The following is a 20118-nucleotide window of genomic DNA, read 5'->3' as shown; positions in this document are numbered from 1 at the left end:
ATATTCTGCAGGGAATTGCTTTAATTTAAAATACAAACTTCTATACCCTATCCTGTTAATTGGCTGGAGTAATTTTTGTGACAACAGGATTTCTTCTGCCCGTGAACACTATTGGCAAAGAGTTAAAAAGAATAATTAGAATATTCCAATGGGACGTGCAGAGAGAATTACATTCACCTTGTGGAGAGGACATGTTTCTTAAAAAAGCGATAGTCCTTTTTGGCGCAGGGCCTAGCAGTGCTACTGATGCAATCTAGCAGCTTGGCAGCCTTGCGTGTTGCCAATCCTCAAGAGAATTACATGCAGACTGGTTTGTGGAATTCAGGGTTGCCTGATTTGGTCAAGAGATTAAATATTTGGATCCTTCTAAGTAATTTGCATCTCGAATGCTGATTTTTACAAATGAATGCTAAATATTACAAATTAATTTTAGATATTCTAAGTTTTAATTATATTTAGTAAATTGATGCCAGGTGCACGGGAAAACAGTGTTTAGCACTGCTGCCTCACAGCGCCAGGGACCTGGGTTTGATTCCGACCTTGGGTGACTGTCTATGTGGAGTTTGCACATTCTCCCCATATCTACGTAGATTTCCTCCGGGTGTTCCAGCTTCCTCCCACAGTCCAAAAGATGTGCAAGTTAGGTGGATTGGCCATGCTAAATTGCCCCTTGGTGTCCAAAGGTTAGGTGGGGTTACAGGGATAGGGTGGGGGAGTGGGCTTCGGTAGGGTGCTCCTTCAGAGGGCCGGTGTAGATTTGATGGGCCGAATGGCCTCCTTCTGCACTGTAGGGATTCTATGAGGTCCAACAAGCACAAATATTTACAAATAATGCAAACGTGCATTGAATCATTAGTTAGCCTTTGTAATATGAGTTTAAGTGTTAAGTTGTGCAGGAAATTTATTTTAACGCTGGTTACTTTGCTAATAGCCATTTAATGAAATGTAGTCATTTGTTCGCATATATGTATGTAACTAACTTGAGTATGCTATTTTTCAAGCTTTGTACAATTTAACTAATATTTTTAGTAACTATAAGGTGGCACAGTGGTTAGCACTGCTGCTTCACAGCGCAATTGACCCAGGTACATTTCCAGCCTCGGGTGACTGTGCGGAGTTTGCATGTTCTCCCGTGTCAGCGTGGGTTTCTTCCAGGCGCTCCGGTTTCCTCCCACAGTCCAAAAATGTGCAGGTTAGATGGATTCACCATGATAAATTGTCCCTTAGTGTTCAAAAGATGTGTAGTTTAAAGATGTGTAGGTTATGGGGTTATTGGGAAATGGTGGGGGCAGGCTTGCATGGAGTGCTCTTTCAGAGTGTTGGTGCAGACGTGTTGGGCCGAATGGCCTATTTCCGCACTGTAGGGATTCTATGATTCTGGATTTATTTACACCATATATTTTTAGTTCGGAGAAAGTGACAAACAATCCTAGTTTTAAAAAATCAGTTTTGTTGAAATTATTGTGAATTACAATTATTTCTGTATGAAATGTCTTGGAAACATCTTGAGAGCAGGGAAACCAAAGGAAGAAAGCGAGAATAAAGACAACCAGAAAAACCCTGCCTCAGGAGTTGTTGCAGAAAGCTGAAGGTTGTGCAAAGAATTGTCCCAGAGCTCTAAATGTCACTGAGAAAGAGCTGGAATGAGAATTATTCCAGAACACCGATTGCAGTCAGTTTCTTGCAATGTGACCTGGGTGCAGCAACAACCGTGTGCATTCAGAGGCACCCATCACAGGCCAGGTACAACTAGCCATTCTAATATTCAACACAGTCCACATGGCACCAAACTGCACATCAGTCGCAGCATAGCTCTGTACCTCTGCCATCAACAAATGAAGGGTATCAGCATTTTAGCAGAAGTCATTTAGCAGATGTCAATGTAACATTATTAAAAACAACAAGGACATAAAGCTTTTTGTATTGAAGGAGTGCAAAGATTAGTGTGACGTCAGGAAAATATATTCACAATAGTTGAGCGAATCCATCTCAACAGGTTAGGCTTTTTTTAAACCGTACATTGCCAAAGCTTGCAAGACCAGTACAGCAATTCCTCATTGGAGGTGTGTTGCTGAAAAGTGAAAGTTTAAGTGAGACAGGTTTCACATTAAGCCAATCAGATTTTCCCATTGCATCCAAAGTAAAAGCTGTAATTACGTTCTGTAGGACCTTTCTCATTGGAAAAAAAATTGAAATATTCTACCCACTAAATTGAAATTAAATTCTTATATTGGTAAATAAAATAATGTTTAAAATAAAATAAATTTTAAACTATAAAATAAATATGCTAACTCTTCCTACTTACTTCCTTTGGAGCTGGCCTGTCCCGCTCCCCGACTCTCTGTACAGTCTCTCCCACTCCCCGACTCTCCGATTCATAGAATTTACAGTGCAGAAGGAAGCCATTCGGCCCATCGTGTCTGCACCAGCCCTTGGAAAGAGCACCCTACCCAAGCCCACACCTCCACTCCATCACTGTAACCTAGCACCCCCACCTAACCTTTTTGAACACTAAGGGCAATTTAGCATGCCCAATCCACCTAACCTGCACACCTTTGGACTGTGGGAGGAAACCGGAGCACCCGGAGGAAACCCACGTGGATTCCCCACAGCTCCCTGACTCCCTCCCGCTCCATGTCTCATTTTCACTCGCCAACTCTTCAGAGCCCGAGAGGGAAGCAGTGATCCGGAGAGAGTCAGGGAGGAAAGCGTAGAGCAAGAGAGAGTCAGGGAGGGAAGCAGCGAGTGGGAGAGAGTCAGGGAGGGAAGCGTAGAGCAAGGGATAGTCAGGGAGGGAAGCAGCGAGTGGGAGAGAGTCAGGGAGGGAAGCGTAGAGCAAGAGAGAGTCAGGGAGGGAAGCAGCGAGTGGGAGAGAGTCAGGGAGGGAAGCAGCGAGTTGGAAAGAGTCAGGGAGGGAAGCGTAGAGCAAGAGAGAGTCAGGGAGGGAAGCAGCGAGTGGGAGAGAGTCAGGGAGGGAAGCAGCGAGTTGGAAAGAGTCAGGGAGGGAAGCGTAGAGCAAGAGAGAGTCAGGGAGGGAAGCAGCGAGTGGGAGAGAGTCAGGGAGGGAAACAGTGAGCGGGAGAGAGTCAGGGATGGAAGCAGCGAGCGGGAGAGAGTCAGGGAGGGAAGCGTAGAGCAGGAGAGAGTCAGGGAGGGAAGCAGCGAGTTGGAAAGAGTCAGGGAGGGAAGCGTAGAGCAAGAGAGAGTCAGGGAGGGAAGCAGCGAGCGGGAGAGAGTCAGGGAGGAAAGCAGCGAGCGGGAGAGAGTCAGGGAGGGAAGCAGCGAGTGGAAGAGAGTCAGGGAGGAAAGCAGCGAGCGGGAGAGAGTCAGGGAGGGAAGCAGCGAGTGGAAGAGAGTCAGGGAGGGAAGCAGCGAGCGGGAGAGAGTCAGGGAGGGAAGCAGCGAGCGGGAGAGAGTCAGGGGAGGAAGCGTAGAGCAGGAGAGAGTCAGGGAGGAAAGCAGCGAGTGGGAGAGAGTCAGGGAGGGAAGCGTAGAGCAGGTGAGAGTCAGGGAGGGAACAAGTGAGCGTGAGAGAGTCAGGGGAGGAAGCGTAGAGCAAGAGAGAGTCAGGGAGGGAAGCAGCGAGTTGGAAAGAGTCAGGGAGGGAAGCGTAGAGCAGGAGAGAGTCAGGGAGGGAACAAGTGAGCGTGAGAGAGTCAGGGGAGGAAGCGTAGAGCAGGAGAGAGTCAGGGAGGGAAACAGCGATCCATCGAGGAGGTCAGGACCATGACCAGGGACAGCCAGGTCTGCGCGGAGTGCAAACCGCACTTCTATCGGCCAGACAGAGCACACCTGGTAAAGGCCTCCCGCCCCTTTGAGCGCCTTAGCATCGACTTCAAAGGGCCTCTCCCCTCCACTGACCGTAACGTGTACATCCTCAACATTGTTGATGAATACTCACGATTCCCCTTTGCCATCCCATGCTCCGACATGACCTCTGCCACCGTCATCAAGGCCCTGCACAGTGCCTTCACCTTGTTCGGTTTCCCCACCTACATTCACAGCGATCGGGGTTCCTCCTTCATGAGCGACGAGTTGCATCAGTTCCTGCTTAGCAAGGGCATCGCCTTCAGCAGGACGACCAGCTACAACCCCCGGGGCAACGGATAGTTGGAGAGGGAGAACGCGACGGTCTGGAAGGCCGTCCTTCTGGCCCTACGGTCTAGAAGTCTCCCAGTCTCCCGCTGGCAGGTGGTCCTCTCCGACACCCTCCACTCCATCCGGTCGCTCCTGTGCACTGCCACCAATGAGACCCCTCACGAACGTATGTTTGCTTTCCCCAGGAAGTCCACCTCCGGGGTCTCACTCCCATCCTGGCTGACAGTCCCAGAACCTGTCCTCCTCCAGAAGCATGCGAGGGGTCATAAATCGGATACCCTCGTCGAGAAGGTCCTCCATGCCAACCCACAATATGCCTACGTGGCCCATCAGGACGGGCGACAGGACACAGTCTCCCTTCGGGATTTGGCACCCGCAGGTTCCCCAGCAACCACCCCCGACCCTATACCGTCTCCCTCCACCACTACCTGGCTACTTCGAGATTTGGCACCCGCAGGCCCACCGGCGACCATCACCACCACCCCTGCCCCTACACCGCCCCCCCCCTCCACCGACTCAACTACTGGGCGAAGAAGACAACACGCTCCCGGACACGCAGGTCTCGACACCAGTGCACACACCACAGCCGGGACTGAGGCGATCATGGCGGAAGGTCAAAGTCCCCAACAGACTCAACCTTTAAGTTCACTTCACCCCCGCTGGACTCTTTGGGCGTCATTCTCCGCCGGCGGAAGTCTCCGTTCTGCCGGCGCTCGGGGGTTTCCCGACGGCGTGGGGGTGCCCCACAATGGGAAACCCCATTGACCGGCCGGTGTTACGGAGACTCCCGCCGGCCGGTTGGCGCAGAAATGTGGCGGGGCGGGTAGGAGAATTTCGCCCCTGGTTTTTAACAAGGGGTGAATGTGGTAAACCACTGTTAGTGTTTTATATGTATTGTTGTAAACTGTTACTGTACTACATGTATTGTGGCAAACCACTGCCTGATAGCTCCACCTGTGGCTCCTCCCTTCGGGCTCGGTATAAATGTGGCTGACCTCCAGCCTTGCCCCAATTCGGGATCAGTGACCAGGAGGCTTCCTGTTTAGCATATTAAAGCCTCAGTTTCGTTCACTACTCGTCTTGTTAATTGATGGCACATCAGTCAGGGAGGGAAGCATAAAGCAAGATAGAGTCAGGGAGGGAAGCAGCGAGTGGGAGAGAGTCAGGGAGGGAGGTGGAGAGTGAAAGAGGGTCAGGGAGGGAAGCATAAAGCAAGAGAGAGTCAGGGAGGGAAGCAGCGAGTGGGAGCGAGTCAGGGAGGGAAGCAGCAAGCAAGGGAGAGTCGGAGGGAAGTGGAGAGCAGGAGAGAGTCAGGAAGGGAGGTGGAGAGTGAGAGAGAGTCAGGGAGGGAAGCAGCGAGCGGGACAAACTGAACTAGCAAAGTTGCGAACGGGAGATTCAGCGAGGGAAGCAGCGAGCAGGAGAGAGTCAGGAAGGAGGCAGAGAGTGGGAGAGAGTCAGGGTGGATACGGCGAGCGGAAGGGAGTCATGAGGAGTTGGAGAACGGGAGAGAGTCAGGGAGGGAGACAGCAAACGGGAGTCAGGAAGGAGGCAGAGAGCGGGTGAGAGTCAGGCTGGATGCGGCGAGCGGGAGAGAGTCAGGAAGGAGGCGGAGAGTGGGAGAGAGTCAGTGGAGAAAGCGGCAAACAGATGAGCCAGCCCCAAAATGGTGCCAATTGTGTCGTGCAAAGTTATGCTAAGCTGAAAGTCCCGACAGTAAGCACACGTGCCAGCCATTACATCCATGATGCTAAAGTGGAACAACAATGAAAGGGATACCGTAAAACTATCTGGAAATGCTGATACTGCAGCTAATCTCTGAAAGGGATTCACCTCATACCAGTATACCTGACCATTTAGGGGTTAGTCAGCAATACTTAGATCAAGCTTATCCAAACTATAGCCTTCATATTGAAAGCTGATAACCTTTTTATGTTCATTAAATAAATAGGTTAGTGCCTGTTCATCTTTGAATCTGAACTAGATCTAGTATCATCACACATCATTGTGTACAAACTAAACACAGTCAGCGAAGTAGCCGACCAGCAAAACTCGTTCATGCTCGTATAAACGCAACTAACTGAATGGCAAGTAGAGTGCATGAAGCGGTGCTGCAAATTAAATGTTTGACTCCTTCAAGGGAGTGTTTGTTGTCATTCAATTAGAGCTAGTTTTAGATTTGTTCATTTCAAGCTTGCCATTCCTCCAGAACATGATTTAATAAGGAACCTCTGGTTAAATCTGTTATTTCGCTTCTGGGAAAGCTGTCCGTTAATTAGGCGGTTTCTCATCCAGATGTTGAGTATGGGATAAAATGAGACATCCCATTTTCTGCTACTGTAATGCATTGGCAGTTCAAACAGTAAGTGAAGAGGAAAGATATAATTCAGCCTTTACTAATGAAGATCACTTATTCAATTCTCACCCTGAACAACTTAAACATTCCTAAGGAGTGAGGAGACTGTGGAAGTATGTCGCATGTTACATACAGCTCCACCAAAGCTCGGCTGCCATTACGTTCTGAGTTGTTTATAATGCAAAATGGGATAATTAAAACAAACTGCAAGAGTAATGAATCAGAAAAGAAGCGAAGCTGCTGAATTTTACCTCTCAAAAATAGACAGGTTGGGGGTCATGTCAGACATTAAAATTCTGCACATCTGAAACAGGAACTCAAGCCATCCAGTTATCATCTGAACCCATATCGGTAATTGAGACCCTTCCGGGCCACCAAGGGACCACTGGTCCTCCATGTTTCCTGACCTCTCAGTAACCTCCCAGTATGGAACTCACTGATTGGTTAAAATACAGGCTAAAATGGCAGCATTTGGTTTATGGAGCTTTTATAAGAGGATTGTGACCATTTACATTCATGGCCCTTTTTACAACTTTATCTCAAACCTGCTCTCCCTTCCAAGAAATTTATATAACAATCAGGCAAAATCTATAAATTGATAAACTAGAGTGAATGCTGGCCATTTGATGCACCAGTGTATTTTTGGGATAACATTCTGTGTATTCCCCCAACTCGCCATATGAGGCAAGATTTTTTAAAAATATATCATTCTAATCCTGATTTTTATTTCTACATTTGAAGTATTAACATACGCAGTGCACAAAGATACCCTTTGACCATGTTGAATCTGATATTATAACATGTTCCAGGGTCTGGGAATGGACCTCAGCAGTGGGTAATTTTTCTCTCAAAGGTTCTATTGAAAGAGGCCCTGGTTAAGGAACACTGCATGGCCATCCTCTTGGATTGAAAATAAGATAAAGGAAAGTGTGTTTGTAATGGAGAAAGTGTGTTTTGGGAACAAAATTCTATTATATCGTTAGGATCCCAAACGAGAACCCAACTATTTTCAAATTGTAAAACTGTGAGGAAATGTTACTTCACCACCGGAATGATTACACCAATAGGTATATTTTATGTCAAAACAAACTTTAATTTAATCACAAAATGTAACCATACTAGCAACAAAGACATAGCTTTATGGTTAGCAGCTACAATAATTTTAAATAAAAGAAGAAACCTTAACTTCCTAAACCTGCCCCTATATTCTGTTGCTCTTTTATCAGAACCACAAGACGCAAGTACGTTCCGTGTATTGAACAAATGACCACACAACCAGTGTGTTAGTTCAATTATTGTTTATTATTAAAGACAGGCTTGGTTCTGCGCGTAATAATCTACACGTGGCTACACTTTAACTTTACCTAACAACTTAGATGACCTTTACTTAACTTTCAAGTGACCGGCTCTGTGCAGGTTAGACAAGGCCTTTGTCTAAATCCCCACGTGTGGCGGCCGGAAGTCGTCAGGTGCATCTCGGCTGTGGCTCGTCCTTCAGGTAGCAATCGCGGGTCCTTGAACTTGACTGGTCGATGTGCTGCGATTGGTGAGGCAGAGGCCGATCCCCAAAAGAGGCCGAATACTGGTTGCGCAGTTCTTGTTATCCTCCAATCTTTCGCACTCTTTTGAGCAGTCCCAACTCGGGATCCAATGGATCGATAGGGTTTCGATCACCCTAATCGATTCTGGCCAATTAGGGGCGGGTACCTAGATGGCTGGGCAGGTCCTAGCTGCTATTGTCCAAGGCATGTATGCACTCCCAACTAAGGTAAATAGGCATCTCTGAGTCTGTTACTGCTGCTATGTTTCAATCTGTGTCCCATTGTCCTGGGGAAATCGGTGATTGACCTTTAGCAGGTGTGAGTTTCAGTGTCGGTCTGGTTTCCCTTTGCACAATACACAGGGGCTCTGTCCCGTCTTGTGTCCCAACCTGACCACAATTCCCATTATCCTTTGCGGGTGGCCATTTTAGATGGCCACAATTCCATTTAAGCACACCAATATGTATTACATACCACTCATGAATAAAGTTAACAAGCATGGGGCGGGATTCTCCGACCCCCCGCCGGGTCGGAGAATCGGCGGGGGCTGGCGTGAATCCCGTCCCCGCCGGTTGCCGAATTCTCCGGCACTGGATATTTGGCGGGGGAGGGAATCGTGCCACGCCGATTGGCGGGCCCCCCCCGGCGATTCTCCGGCCCGCGATGGGCCGAAGTCCCGCTGCTCGAATGCCTGTCCCACTGGCCAGAATCAATCCACCTCTCTTACCGGCGGGACAAGACGGCGCGGCGCCTTCGACCCCCCCTCCGGGGTCCTGGGGGGGGGGCGCGGGGCGATCGGGGCCCACCGATCCGCGGGCGGGCCTGTGCCGTGGGGGCACTCTTTTCCTTCCGCCTTCGCCATGGTCTCCACTATGGCGGAGGCGGAAGAGACCCCCTCCACTGTGCATGCGCGGGGATGCCGTGAGCGGCCGCTGACGCTCCCGCGCATGCGCCACCCGGCAAAGTCATTTCCGCGCCAGCTGGCAGGGCACCAAAGGCCTTTCCCGCCAGCTGGCGGGGCGGAAATCAGTCCGGCGCGGGCCTAGCCCCTCAAGGTGAGGGCTCGGCCCCTCAAGATGCGGAGAATTCCGCACCTTTGGGGTGGCGCGATGCCGGACTGATTTGCGCTGTTTTTGGCGCCGGTCGGCGGACATTGCGCCGATTGCGGAGAATCCCGCCCATGGTTTTATTTGTTTTTCTCTGTGCAGAATCTTTGGAGAGAGAACATTTTAGAACCAATCTGAAGCACTTCTGTTCAGAAGACAGTTCTCGGACCTACTGACTCTTCAAAGAGACCTTGATCCTCCCATTAACCACATCATCTGTACCCAAAGCATAAGGCATTCTTTTGTCTCTTGTTACAAGATGCCCCTTGACTTGTTTAGCCAGGACCAAATACGATATCCGTCATAAATTATCTACACCCCGGTGTCCTTCAAACATAAACAATATTCCATTAGCTAGCTATTTGTAAACAAGTAAATGGTTCTCAAAATCAATTATCAGAACACTTCACCTGCAAATCAATGATTACTAGCTTTTATGACACCTTACTCACTGCTCTGGCAGTCATACTGTCTGCATGCATCTTAACCCAGGGTTTAATAACATTACTGCAAAAATATAAAATATGATGATTTCTTCTGCAATATTCATCGCAATATGTAAAAGACTCAGTAACATCATCTCTTCAGAAAGCGAATTAACTTTGTGATTTTGTACCATGTTTTAACTCCGTTTATCTATGGTTCGTGAATGAAGTTCTGGCTGAGGGCGGAATACCTGTTTGATGTTTTTCCCATTCAACAATACCATTTCTGGCTAAAAGTAGGAAAATGATATACTGCTAGGAGGGCTGTAAGTTAGCAGTTTTCAGCTGATTCACATGTCAATACTGTATTAATTGTTCATCCATGCTTGTCCTGTAATTAAATAGTTCATCATTAGTCTGTTGTCATGTCAAAGGTTTTTTGCCTGAAACTTCCAGTTGACTTCAGTCAGTTCAACATGTACTATTTGCTTTGTAATATAGAACTGGGATATTGCAAAACAGAACAGACATGTTGCTGAAGCTTTTCTTCTTGTCATTGGAACAAAAGCAAAAGCCAAATTTCAAATGATCAGAACAATTTATTTCAAAGGAGAAAGGGATGCTGGCTGGTTGGCAAGTCGACTCATCAGCTGAGGTGCGGCCATGGAAAAAACAACGGTCAAGTATAAGCTTCTCAAACTCCTGGGTAAATTAAAAGAAGCACAATGCTTGAACATATTCCTTTTGTTTTTAGAGAATGAGTCCCTGCATATAAATGGATGTTATTTCTAGCAAACGTAAATGAGCCATATGCGTAGCTCAACTGATTATTTTAAATTGATTGTTAGTGTAGCTATTAGCACACTCAGGATTGTTCAGCAAGTTCTGCCCAATCATGAAATCCCATCTAAGTGTAGACGTTTTGGTTTGGGTTTTGCAAGAACAGGTTGATTGAGTACAGCCTGTACTCTGCCTATTATGAACAACCAATATGTGTGTGCTAGATCAAGATGGCTTCCAAGGACTCACTCAGCTCCTCCGTTGTACTCTGGTTTGCAACAGGATCACTGAGAATAGAGCAGGTTAATAAACAGGAAGAGGTATTTGCTGTGAGACAAAGGAATACTAAAGTTGAAGCCATGTGGCAGGACAATCTTTTTGCTTACGGAGAGTAAATGATCAGACAAACTCACTGCATGTTTGGTAGCATCATTAATCCTGCTGCTGAAACGATTCCGCTAAAGCAAGTTTATAATGTGGGTATGCTTTATGCAGGTTTTGCTTTTGTTGCAGTCATGTATTGAGGCAATATAGTTTATAAAACAAAATAAATTTGTGCATGCCAGACACAGGGCCACCGAGTAAAGTAGTTATCCCACAACTAATCTCAATCTCATCTTTTAAAGTCATAGAATTTACAGTTTAGAAGAAGGCCATTCGGCCCATCGAGTTTGCACCGACTCTTGGGAAGAGCATCCCACTTAAGTCAACACCTCCACCCCATCCCGTAAACCAGTAACCCCACCTAACTTAAGGGCAATTTAACATGGCCTATCCACCTAAACTGTGCATCTTTGGACTGTGGGGCGAAACCGGAACACCCAGAGGGAACCCACACAGACACGGGGAGAACGTGCAGACCCTGTACAGACAGTGACCCAAGCTTGGAATCGAGCCTGGGACCTTGGAGCTGTGAAGCAACTCTGCTAACCACTGTGTTACTGTGCTGCCCTCATATAGGGCGGGATTCTCCGTAGCTCGACGCCGAAATCGTGTTCAGGATCGGGCGGAGAATGGGCTCCGACGCCAAAATCGGGGCCAGCGCAGGTATGACGCCGGTCATCCATGCTCCGTCCCCTGCAAAATGGCATCACCGAGACGTGTGCCGCGTACAGTCGCAATGCCGTTGGTGCCTCAACAGCCGGCCCCAGTTCCTGATGGCGTGGGACACGTGTGGCCCCACAAATCGTGAACCCGGCGTGCCGGCTGTGGACTGTGTCCTGCACAGCCACACCCGGCCAGGATCCATGCCGCTGGATGGGGGGGGGGGGGACTTCTGTGAAGGATGGGGGACAAGGGGTGTCCAGGCGGTGGGCTGCAGGGTCGGGGATGGCGGATTGGCTCTGCGCATGGCCCGGCGCCATGTTGAACGGTGCAACCGCTGCAGGTCGTCAGCCATGCGCATGCGCGGCCCGGGACCCGGCCATTCTCCGGATGTTTTCGCTGCGTGAGGCGGGAGTTTCAGTCGGTGCCGATGCTAGCCCCTCACAATTACTGGAATCAGTGAGGGATTCGCAATGTTTTTTTGACGTGATCCTCCCATGGATTCTCTGTTCGAGCCAGCACTTAGCCGCAGGAACGGAGAATCCAGCCCAAAGAATCTGAAAAACTTGAACAACAGGTTATGGAAACTGTATCATCCTGCTGCTGTGCAGTGGCCTATGTCAGTGGTATTTTCCACTCATAGGATTCTGCCATCAGTCAAAAAGGGTGCTCTGTGCCAGTATAATGCTAGGTATATAGACTAAGCGGCCAGTAACTGGCTCATTGAATCAAGTAGCATGTACCTTTGGTTGTTCATAACAGGCAGAGAACAGACAGGACTCAACCAGCCTGTTTGTAAAATCTAAAATAAAACATCGACTGTTAGATGTGATTCCATGATTGGGTAGCGCTTGCTGGACAATCCTGAGTGCGTTCATAGCTAAACTAACAAACAATTAAGATAATCAGTCAAGCTCGTAACATGGCTCACAAATATTTGCTGGAAGTAACATGCATTCATGCGCAAGGATCACTTTCTGCACATAAAAGGAATATGTTCAAGCCTTGCACCTTCTTTCAATTACCCAGAAGCTTGGGGAGCCTGTAGTTTCTCCATGGCAACACCTCAGCCAATCACAGTCAACTTGCCAACCAGGCAGTACCCTTTTCTCCTTTGATATAAATCATGGTGATGTTTTGAAATTTGGCATTCTTCTGTTTGTCCTGAAGAGCGCAAGACAAAAAACTTCGGCAACATGTCTCCTCTTTCCAGCACTATATTACTTACTTAAACTGCTGCTATTATTTGACAGCATCATCAAAACAAATAACAAGTATTTTCCTTTATTTTTTTGTCCCTTAGGTTTGATATCATACACTGAATATTTATTCCTACTGGGTATTCTGACAAGTAAGTGGCCTTAAAGGATAGGGCAACCTTCTGGTGTCATGTGGTTATTGATACATTTTTGTCATAGCGCCTGTTAAATGTTATTTTCCTTAGAAAAACTGTTTTGATCATAAAACATGGAGGTCTTGTGGTGCAGTTGGTCGCGTCCCTGCTTCTGAGCCAGAAGCTCCGGGTTCCAGGCCCACCCCAGTGATTTATGGTCAAGGAAGGTGCGTTTATAACGTGGTGAAACAGGTTCAGTGTCAACCTAAAAATCCTTTCAATATGCCAGTGGCTGGCGGTAAGAGTGGGAGAGACTCCTGGTTATCCATGCTTGATGTGGAGTGGCATCCCTGAAGCTATAAATCTCTGTGACAGACTAACGACCTGTTCCAGGAATAACTAGTTATGGGAACAGACAATAATCTTCCTTAGTGCACCATTAGGTGCAGGAAAAGAATTGCAATTGGGAATAATAAAGCATAAGATGGTGAGAAAAAGCAACTTTAAAAGATGTAACCTTTTTTTAGATGTTTGAGCTCATTTGAAAATGTGAAACAGATTTTTCTGAGACTGCTTTAACTGAGTTTAGTTGGATTCTCTGTATTCTGCAGTCGTGGATGCTGGTGTGAGCAGAGCTGATGGGAACAAAGTCAGAAGATGTTGAAAACTCTCAGCAGGTTGTCATGATACGCAGACACACACACAATGATATACAGGCAGGCACAGACAAGCAGCTAATGGACACAGAGAACAGGACATGACCAATAAGCAGGCAGGACACTCAGGTGTGGGATCTGACTAGAAAAGATACGGGGCACTCACACTCCGCCTCTTTCCACTGATGAACATCTAGAGAGTCAGTCAAGGGTGTTGTTACAATCTCACACCTCAAGAGCTAGTCTGGTTCAGTCAGACAGAGTAACCACACTTAAGTTAGCAGAGAGTCGAACTCACAGAGAACTGTGCTAACTGTGCTATTAGTTCAATAAACCTGATTGAACTAACTTCAAGGTCTGGAGTATCTTTTTGATCGAAGCTGCATCCAGTTGCAGACAGTGTTATACCAGTGTACCTAACACGACACAGGTCAGAAAGCATCTGCGGAGAGAACAGAGGTGGTGATATTTCAGGTGTGGACCGTGACTGAAAACTGCACCTGAGGTCCACACACAAAACATTCTCTCCACAGATTCCGCCTGTGCATTTCCAGTGCATTCTGCTTTTCTTCCATGTTTCCAGCGTGCATGACTCTTAGTTGTTGAGCCTACAGAAGTACTTGCTACAGTGCTACGTGGCAAAAACAACTCGGGTGTGCCCTTGACATATTAGTGAACTACACTAGATATTGTAGGGCAGCACAGTAGCACAAGTGGATAGCACTGTGGCTTCACAGCGCCAGGGTCCCAGGTTCGATTCCCCGCTGGGTCACTGGCTGTGTGAAGTCTGCACGGTCTCCCCGTGTCTGCGTGGGCTTCCTCCGGGTACTCCGGTTTCTTCCCACAGTCCAAAGACGTGTAGCTTAGGTGGATTGGCCATGATAAATTGCCCTTAGTGACCAAAAAGATTAAGAGGGGTTATTGGGCTACGGGGATAGGGTGGAAGTGAGGGCTTAAGTGGGTCGGTGCAGACTCAATGGGCTGAATGGCTTCCTTCTGCACTGTACGTTCTGTGTGTTCATATATAATGTATGTTGGTTTTGGGGAATCGTTTAACCTCTAAAAACAGGTGAGTTTTCAGGTGCGACAGTAAAATGTTTAAAAAGTTCAAATCCAAAGATTTGTTTGCTTCAAATTTAGGCACTTCCCGGTTTGGCAGGATCACAAGGAGCAACAACCAATCTGCTTTCAGGTCAACTAGGACTCAGTTGTTGGCATTCTGGCCAAACTCAGAACATTGTGGGTTCAAGTCCCATTCAAGTGATTTGCGCACAAAAATATGGGCTGACACTCCAGTGCAGTACTGAGGAGGGCATGCACTGTTGGAGATGCCATCTGAGACATTAATACTGAGGCCCCATCTGCTCTATCTAGGTGTAAAAGATCCCATGATAGTATTTTGATGAAGACTGGTGGAGTTATCCCCAGTGTCTTGGCCAACAATTATCCCTCAATAGACATCACTGAAACAGAATGTCTGATCATTATCACATTGCTGTTTATGATAGCTTCATGTGCACAAATTGGCTGCGTTCTTTCCTGCATTACAACAGTGTCTATATTTTAAAGTCACTCCTTTAGTTTTTGATTGTGAAAGGCACAATTTAAATCCAAGTTTTTCTTTTCTTTATAAGTCTTTGAAATGTTGTAAGGAGGCTGCATGTCTCCGTTATGATAAGAATTTTATTTTTAACTCATATCACCAAGGCTTTCCTTGTCCTGAGAAACTGGGCAAGTAAATGAAGGTTAGATCCATAGGTTGAGTGCCTTTACAGCACAACTTGTGGGCCAGGAGGAGCAGGTGTGTTTCTTCTTGGCCCAACAAACTACCCTGAAAACAATACCTCACCACTTCCACAAGCTGTCCAACCCAAATCTCTAACCACCCCTCTTATGATCACGAACCCTTGCATCCACAATCTCTCAACTCTCCACCAATCTCTCCACATCCCCTGCTGTGTTCCCTCCACTTTCCCCTCCCTTGCGTATTGCTCCCACCACCACAAAACCTGCCTGCTCCACCACTATGGTCTTGTGCCCCAATATTTGCCACCCAAGAGGCAGCCAACCTATTAATCATGCTGTTGGGTGTGAAACTAATGAAACAAATTAAAGTTAAGCATTAAATTAAATGAATTCAAAACTCCAGTTCGGAAAAATAACATTTTCCACCTTTCCTTTTATTTAATTTTTTTTCAATGCATGATCTCCTCCAGCTCTATTGGCATCTCCAACTTCTGCCTTCTCTCCTGATCCACCTCCGGGAAGGCCAACCCATCCAATGGGGGGCTCATTGATGATCCCTCCATGGGAGGCACTGACTCAGACAACTCACGATAGAAGGCTATCAAACCTCCTCTGGGACAGAAACGATCCCGCCACCCGAGTTGCTGACCTGCACTGTCGCCCGGGAGGCTGCCTGCCGCCTCAGCTGGTGAGCCAACAGATGACTGGCCTTCTCCCCATACTCATAGAAGGTCTCCCTTGAGTGTTGCCTTACCCATTGACAACAACTCCAGCTCTATTTGCAACTTCTTCCTTTCTGCCAATAAATCAGACACTGTGGTGATTGAGTTTTGTTGGTCCACCTCAAGGATGGAGTCCACCAGCCTCTGCCTCTCCACCTTCCCAGATTTATCCCTATGCACCTTAAAAGAAAGTATCTCCCCCTTAACCACTGCCTTCGGGGCCTCCAGGAATGTGGACGGCGAGACCGTCTCATCCAAATGAAATTGTTCCACCTTTCCTGACCATAACTCCTCCCCGTGTTATGTTAATTGTATCAATTAAGTATATGAAGTTGGAGGGCATTGGGTGAATTGTTACTTGAGCACTTAGAAAGAGACACATATTGAAACTGGTTGTGGGTCATGTGAGAAGCTATATACTTGTGATGATGAATAAATCGATTCCAAGTTAAGATTCCTCTGGTTTCTTCCATCGCCAACTGTCCATCAAGATTTGAACATGCTCCAACCTTGTACCCCATTAAATATTTGGGCAAAGGTATTCCTTCAAAAGCTTATAATCCATTTTCTTTCATGGGATCTGGGCGTCATTGTTGCCAATCCCTCTTTGGGCTTGAGACGGCACTGGTGAGTCTATCTAGTGTTAAGTACAGCCACAGTGACAGTGAAGGAACAGCAGTATATTTCCAAGTCAGGATGGCGTGTGGCTTGGAGTGGAGATTGCAGTTGGTGATGTTCCCATGCATTTACTGGCCTTGTCCTTCCAGATGCTAGAGATCATGGAAGATGCTGTTGAAGGAAGCTTGACATGCAACAGACCAGAGACATGGAAACAGAGGGCATGGTGGGGATTGGGGAACTGCAGCAGGTCACAGTGATTTAATGAGAAAATGAGAATTCAAATTTGGAGGTAATATACTCGGACACTGGGAGACAATTTAAATCAATGAGGATCAGCATAATAGATTAGCAGGACAGAATATAGGTGGTAGTTTTGGGTGAGTTGGATAGAGAGCGAAGGATGGAAGGCTGGCCAGGAAAGCATTGGTCTTGCTAATGTTTCAAAGCCATGATTTACTTAAAAATGACTTTATGAAGTTACCGGCTGGAAACCACTGATTGGATTTTCAAAAGACTAAAGCCACATTGCAGTGATTCGAAGCCCAGCTTCTAAAATGGCTGGAAATTTGTATTCTAAAGCCCTTATGTGGAGCCAACCAGTCTAGAAAACCTCAGATAATTAACTCTGAAGGTCCCACAAACAGCAGTGTGATGCTGACTGGTATTTTTGTGATTTTAATTAAGGGATAGGCATTAGCCAAAATGTCAGAGAACCTGCCCTGCTGGTTTCTCAAAATAGGACAATAGGAACTTTTACATCGAGTCAAGAGGGTAAACAGGGTCTCAATTTAAATTCACATGCAAGACAGCCCCCCTGGCAATGCATTACTCCTTCAGTATTGCATTGGAATGTCAGCCTAATATACTCAAAACTCTGGATTGAGACTTGAACCCACAACCTCTGACTCTGGCGAGAGTGCTACTAACTACCCACAGCTCACAACAGAATTGCACTGGAATTGTCCTTAAACCTTCCAGTGTTCTATCACTGAGTACCTTTCCTCAGTGAACTTTCCTGCTAATCTATTATGCTGGTCCTCATTGATTTAAACTGACCCCCAGTGTCCGAGTATATTACCTCAAAATTCTAATTCTCATTCTCTCATTAAATCACTGTGACCTGCTGCAGTTCCCCAATCCCCACCATGTCCTCTGTTTCCATGTCTCTGGTCTATTGTATGTCAAATGAACTTTCCTCAATGCAGCTTCATTTTCTGTTGTAGACACAGATTCCTTTTAAAAATGAACTCACCTCCTGAGAGGAGGAAGGTTCAGCAATGTTGCTGAAAGCCAAGGAAATGCACGATCATGGCCCATGGAAGGAGTGGGCCTTGGCAATGAATGCTACCTCACTCCCATTCAGCCATACTGTTGTGATCTATGATAGCATGGAGAATGCATGCACACTTAAAAGAGGAAATGACCCTCAACCTAACACATGGCGATACCCACTTTAATTCACACAAGGCTCTGCTGAACCTCTTGCCACTGTGCGAGAGGAGTAGGAGACGAAGAGAAGGGGGTTTTTGCTGATTGTTGAGAGATATTTTTGTCTCCAATGGGGTATGCGCAGGATGATGTGGGGGAATGCCTTGCACTAAGGAGTGGGAGCTGTGGAAAAGTGGTTAATGTGGCCCATTTTGCTGTAGGGTCTTCGATCAAGGTTCTCTTGTGAGCTGTGCCTGTAACAGCTTGGACATTATTTCATTTTTAAAAATAAATTTTGAGTACCCAATTAATTTTTTTCCCCCAATTAAAGGGCAATTTAACATGGCCAATCCACCTACCCTGCACATCTTTGGATTGTGGGGCTGAGACCCTGGCAGACACGAGGAGAATGTGCAAACACCACACGGACAGTGACCCAGGGCCGGGATCGAAAGCAGATCCTAGGCACTGTGAGGTAACAGTGCTCGCCACTGTGCCACCGTTCTACATTATGATGGAAACAGATTCCTCTAAGGTCCTGCCTAGGATCACAGTGAAGCAGCACACCTGCCCAGTCAAAAGGGGAGGTTTAAGTGCTATCAGCAGGAACTGGAGCCAACTGATCCTCGTCCTCTTGCTCCTCAAAGTAAGTGGAATGAGTGAGATTCAAGGGAAAAGCCATTGATCCCTGAAGTCCAGTCTACCAGATTAATTTTAAAAATATTTGGAAAATGCATTGTTTGAAAAAAAACTTAAGTTTAAAAACAAAATGTGAAGATCATTTTAAAAGAAGAAAGTTGACAAAAGTAACAAACCTTACTAAAAGCTTTCAAACATGTTTAAAAATTAAGTAATGTGTCTGTTTAATTTCATGCTTCTCAAGATCCCTTTTGGGCTTCACCAATGAAAGCCGCTCATCCCCTGAGGTATTGCCTACCACTCATGGTCACTGGTCAGCAGTAGAGGGAATTGTGGCCCAGTGATGAACCCAATCTGCCCTCTCATTTACAAGGATTCAACAGTTGATACCCACACACAATGGGTGGGTAATCCTTTGTGGAGGGAGACCTGGTGTTAGGCCTCAGTATCTCTCTCACGCTTTATGCCCCCCCCCCCCCCCCCCCCCCCCCCCAATTTTACACCTTTGATTACTGTTGTTACACCCTTAAACTGGTCGCCAAAGAGAAATGTAGGCTGTGGAATTTTGCTGAATAAACAATGCTAACAAGAGAGCTTTCTTATGCTTACAGAGCCACACGCTGGATTCCATATTGCCTTTAGTATGCTGGACATTGATGGCAACCAACAAGTTGAGAAAAAGGAATTTCTCGTGGTAATTTGCTTTACATTGTTCGAATTAAGCTAATGCTTCATGATTGAATGTATTGAGCTTCATTGTAGATAAATCTAGAAACTTGGTCTGAAATTTATACCACATGGTGCATATTACCCTCATTCCATTCGGCTTCAATATTTTATCAAGAAGAGGGAAATACTTGAATTCCATTGTGCAATTCACATACATGCAGATTGACACAGAATCAAAAGCACTGTAGCAGGCCCTTCAGCCCAACTTGTCAATGGTGGTGTTGATCCTTTACATGCGGCTATTCCAACTTAAATTATTCTTCCTAACTGCTTCAATATTACACTACTTCGTCATTGGTCATCCTTGTAAGTGCATCAACACTGTCTGTATCAACTTCTCCATGAGACACATCTCCAAATCTATGCTATTCAATCCATGTGAATGTAAATTCCGCACTATCACCGCCTCAAAAGCCATTTCAGGGATTTGAGTGCATAATCTAGACTGACACTTCAGTGCAACACTGAGCGTGCAGCACTATCTGAGACCTGGTATTAGACCTCAGTATTTCAGATGAGATGTTAATCTGAGGGCCCTTCTGCTTCATCAGAAGGATATAAAAATCCCATGGCACTATTTGAAAGATAGCTAAGGAGATACACAAGGTATTCTCCCTGGTGTCCTGGCAAATGCCTATCCCTCAATCAATATTTCAAATTTCATTGTTGTTTTAAAACCTAGCTATGTGTAAACTGGCTCCTGCATTTCCTACGTTGCAACAAAACACATTTCAAAAGTACATCATTGAGTGTGAAGCACTGAAGGATATCCTGAGGTTGTGAAAAGCATTATATAAATGCATGTTCTTTCTTTGAGTGAATTGATACTCCACTTTATTCCAATTATTTAAGAAAGAAAGATGGTGGATTTATTCATGCCCTCAAGATGTCCCA

At 46.4% G+C, this 20118-nt stretch overlaps 1 protein-coding gene across 2 annotated transcripts in view; it reads left to right on the top strand.

Annotated features, from left to right (window-relative positions):
- The window catches only part of micu2 (mitochondrial calcium uptake 2), a 736923-nt gene that overhangs the window by 554663 nt on the left and 162142 nt on the right, over positions 1–20118 (top strand). The window contains exons 6-7 of one of the 2 annotated variants that reach the window (XM_072476849.1): positions 12654–12701; positions 19107–19189. In XM_072476849.1, coding sequence (XP_072332950.1) covers positions 12654–12701; positions 19107–19189 — 131 coding nt within the window. The remainder of the gene's footprint in view (positions 1–12653; positions 12702–19106; positions 19190–20118) is intronic. The other variant, XM_072476850.1, reaches the window with a different exon arrangement.

This window comes from Scyliorhinus torazame, chromosome 15, assembly GCF_047496885.1.
Source record: "Scyliorhinus torazame isolate Kashiwa2021f chromosome 15, sScyTor2.1, whole genome shotgun sequence".
In the NCBI taxonomy this organism is placed as follows: domain Eukaryota; kingdom Metazoa; phylum Chordata; class Chondrichthyes; order Carcharhiniformes; family Scyliorhinidae; genus Scyliorhinus; species Scyliorhinus torazame.
The sequence above is the reverse complement of the archived record's forward strand: the minus strand, read 5'-3'. Positions and strand labels throughout refer to the sequence as shown.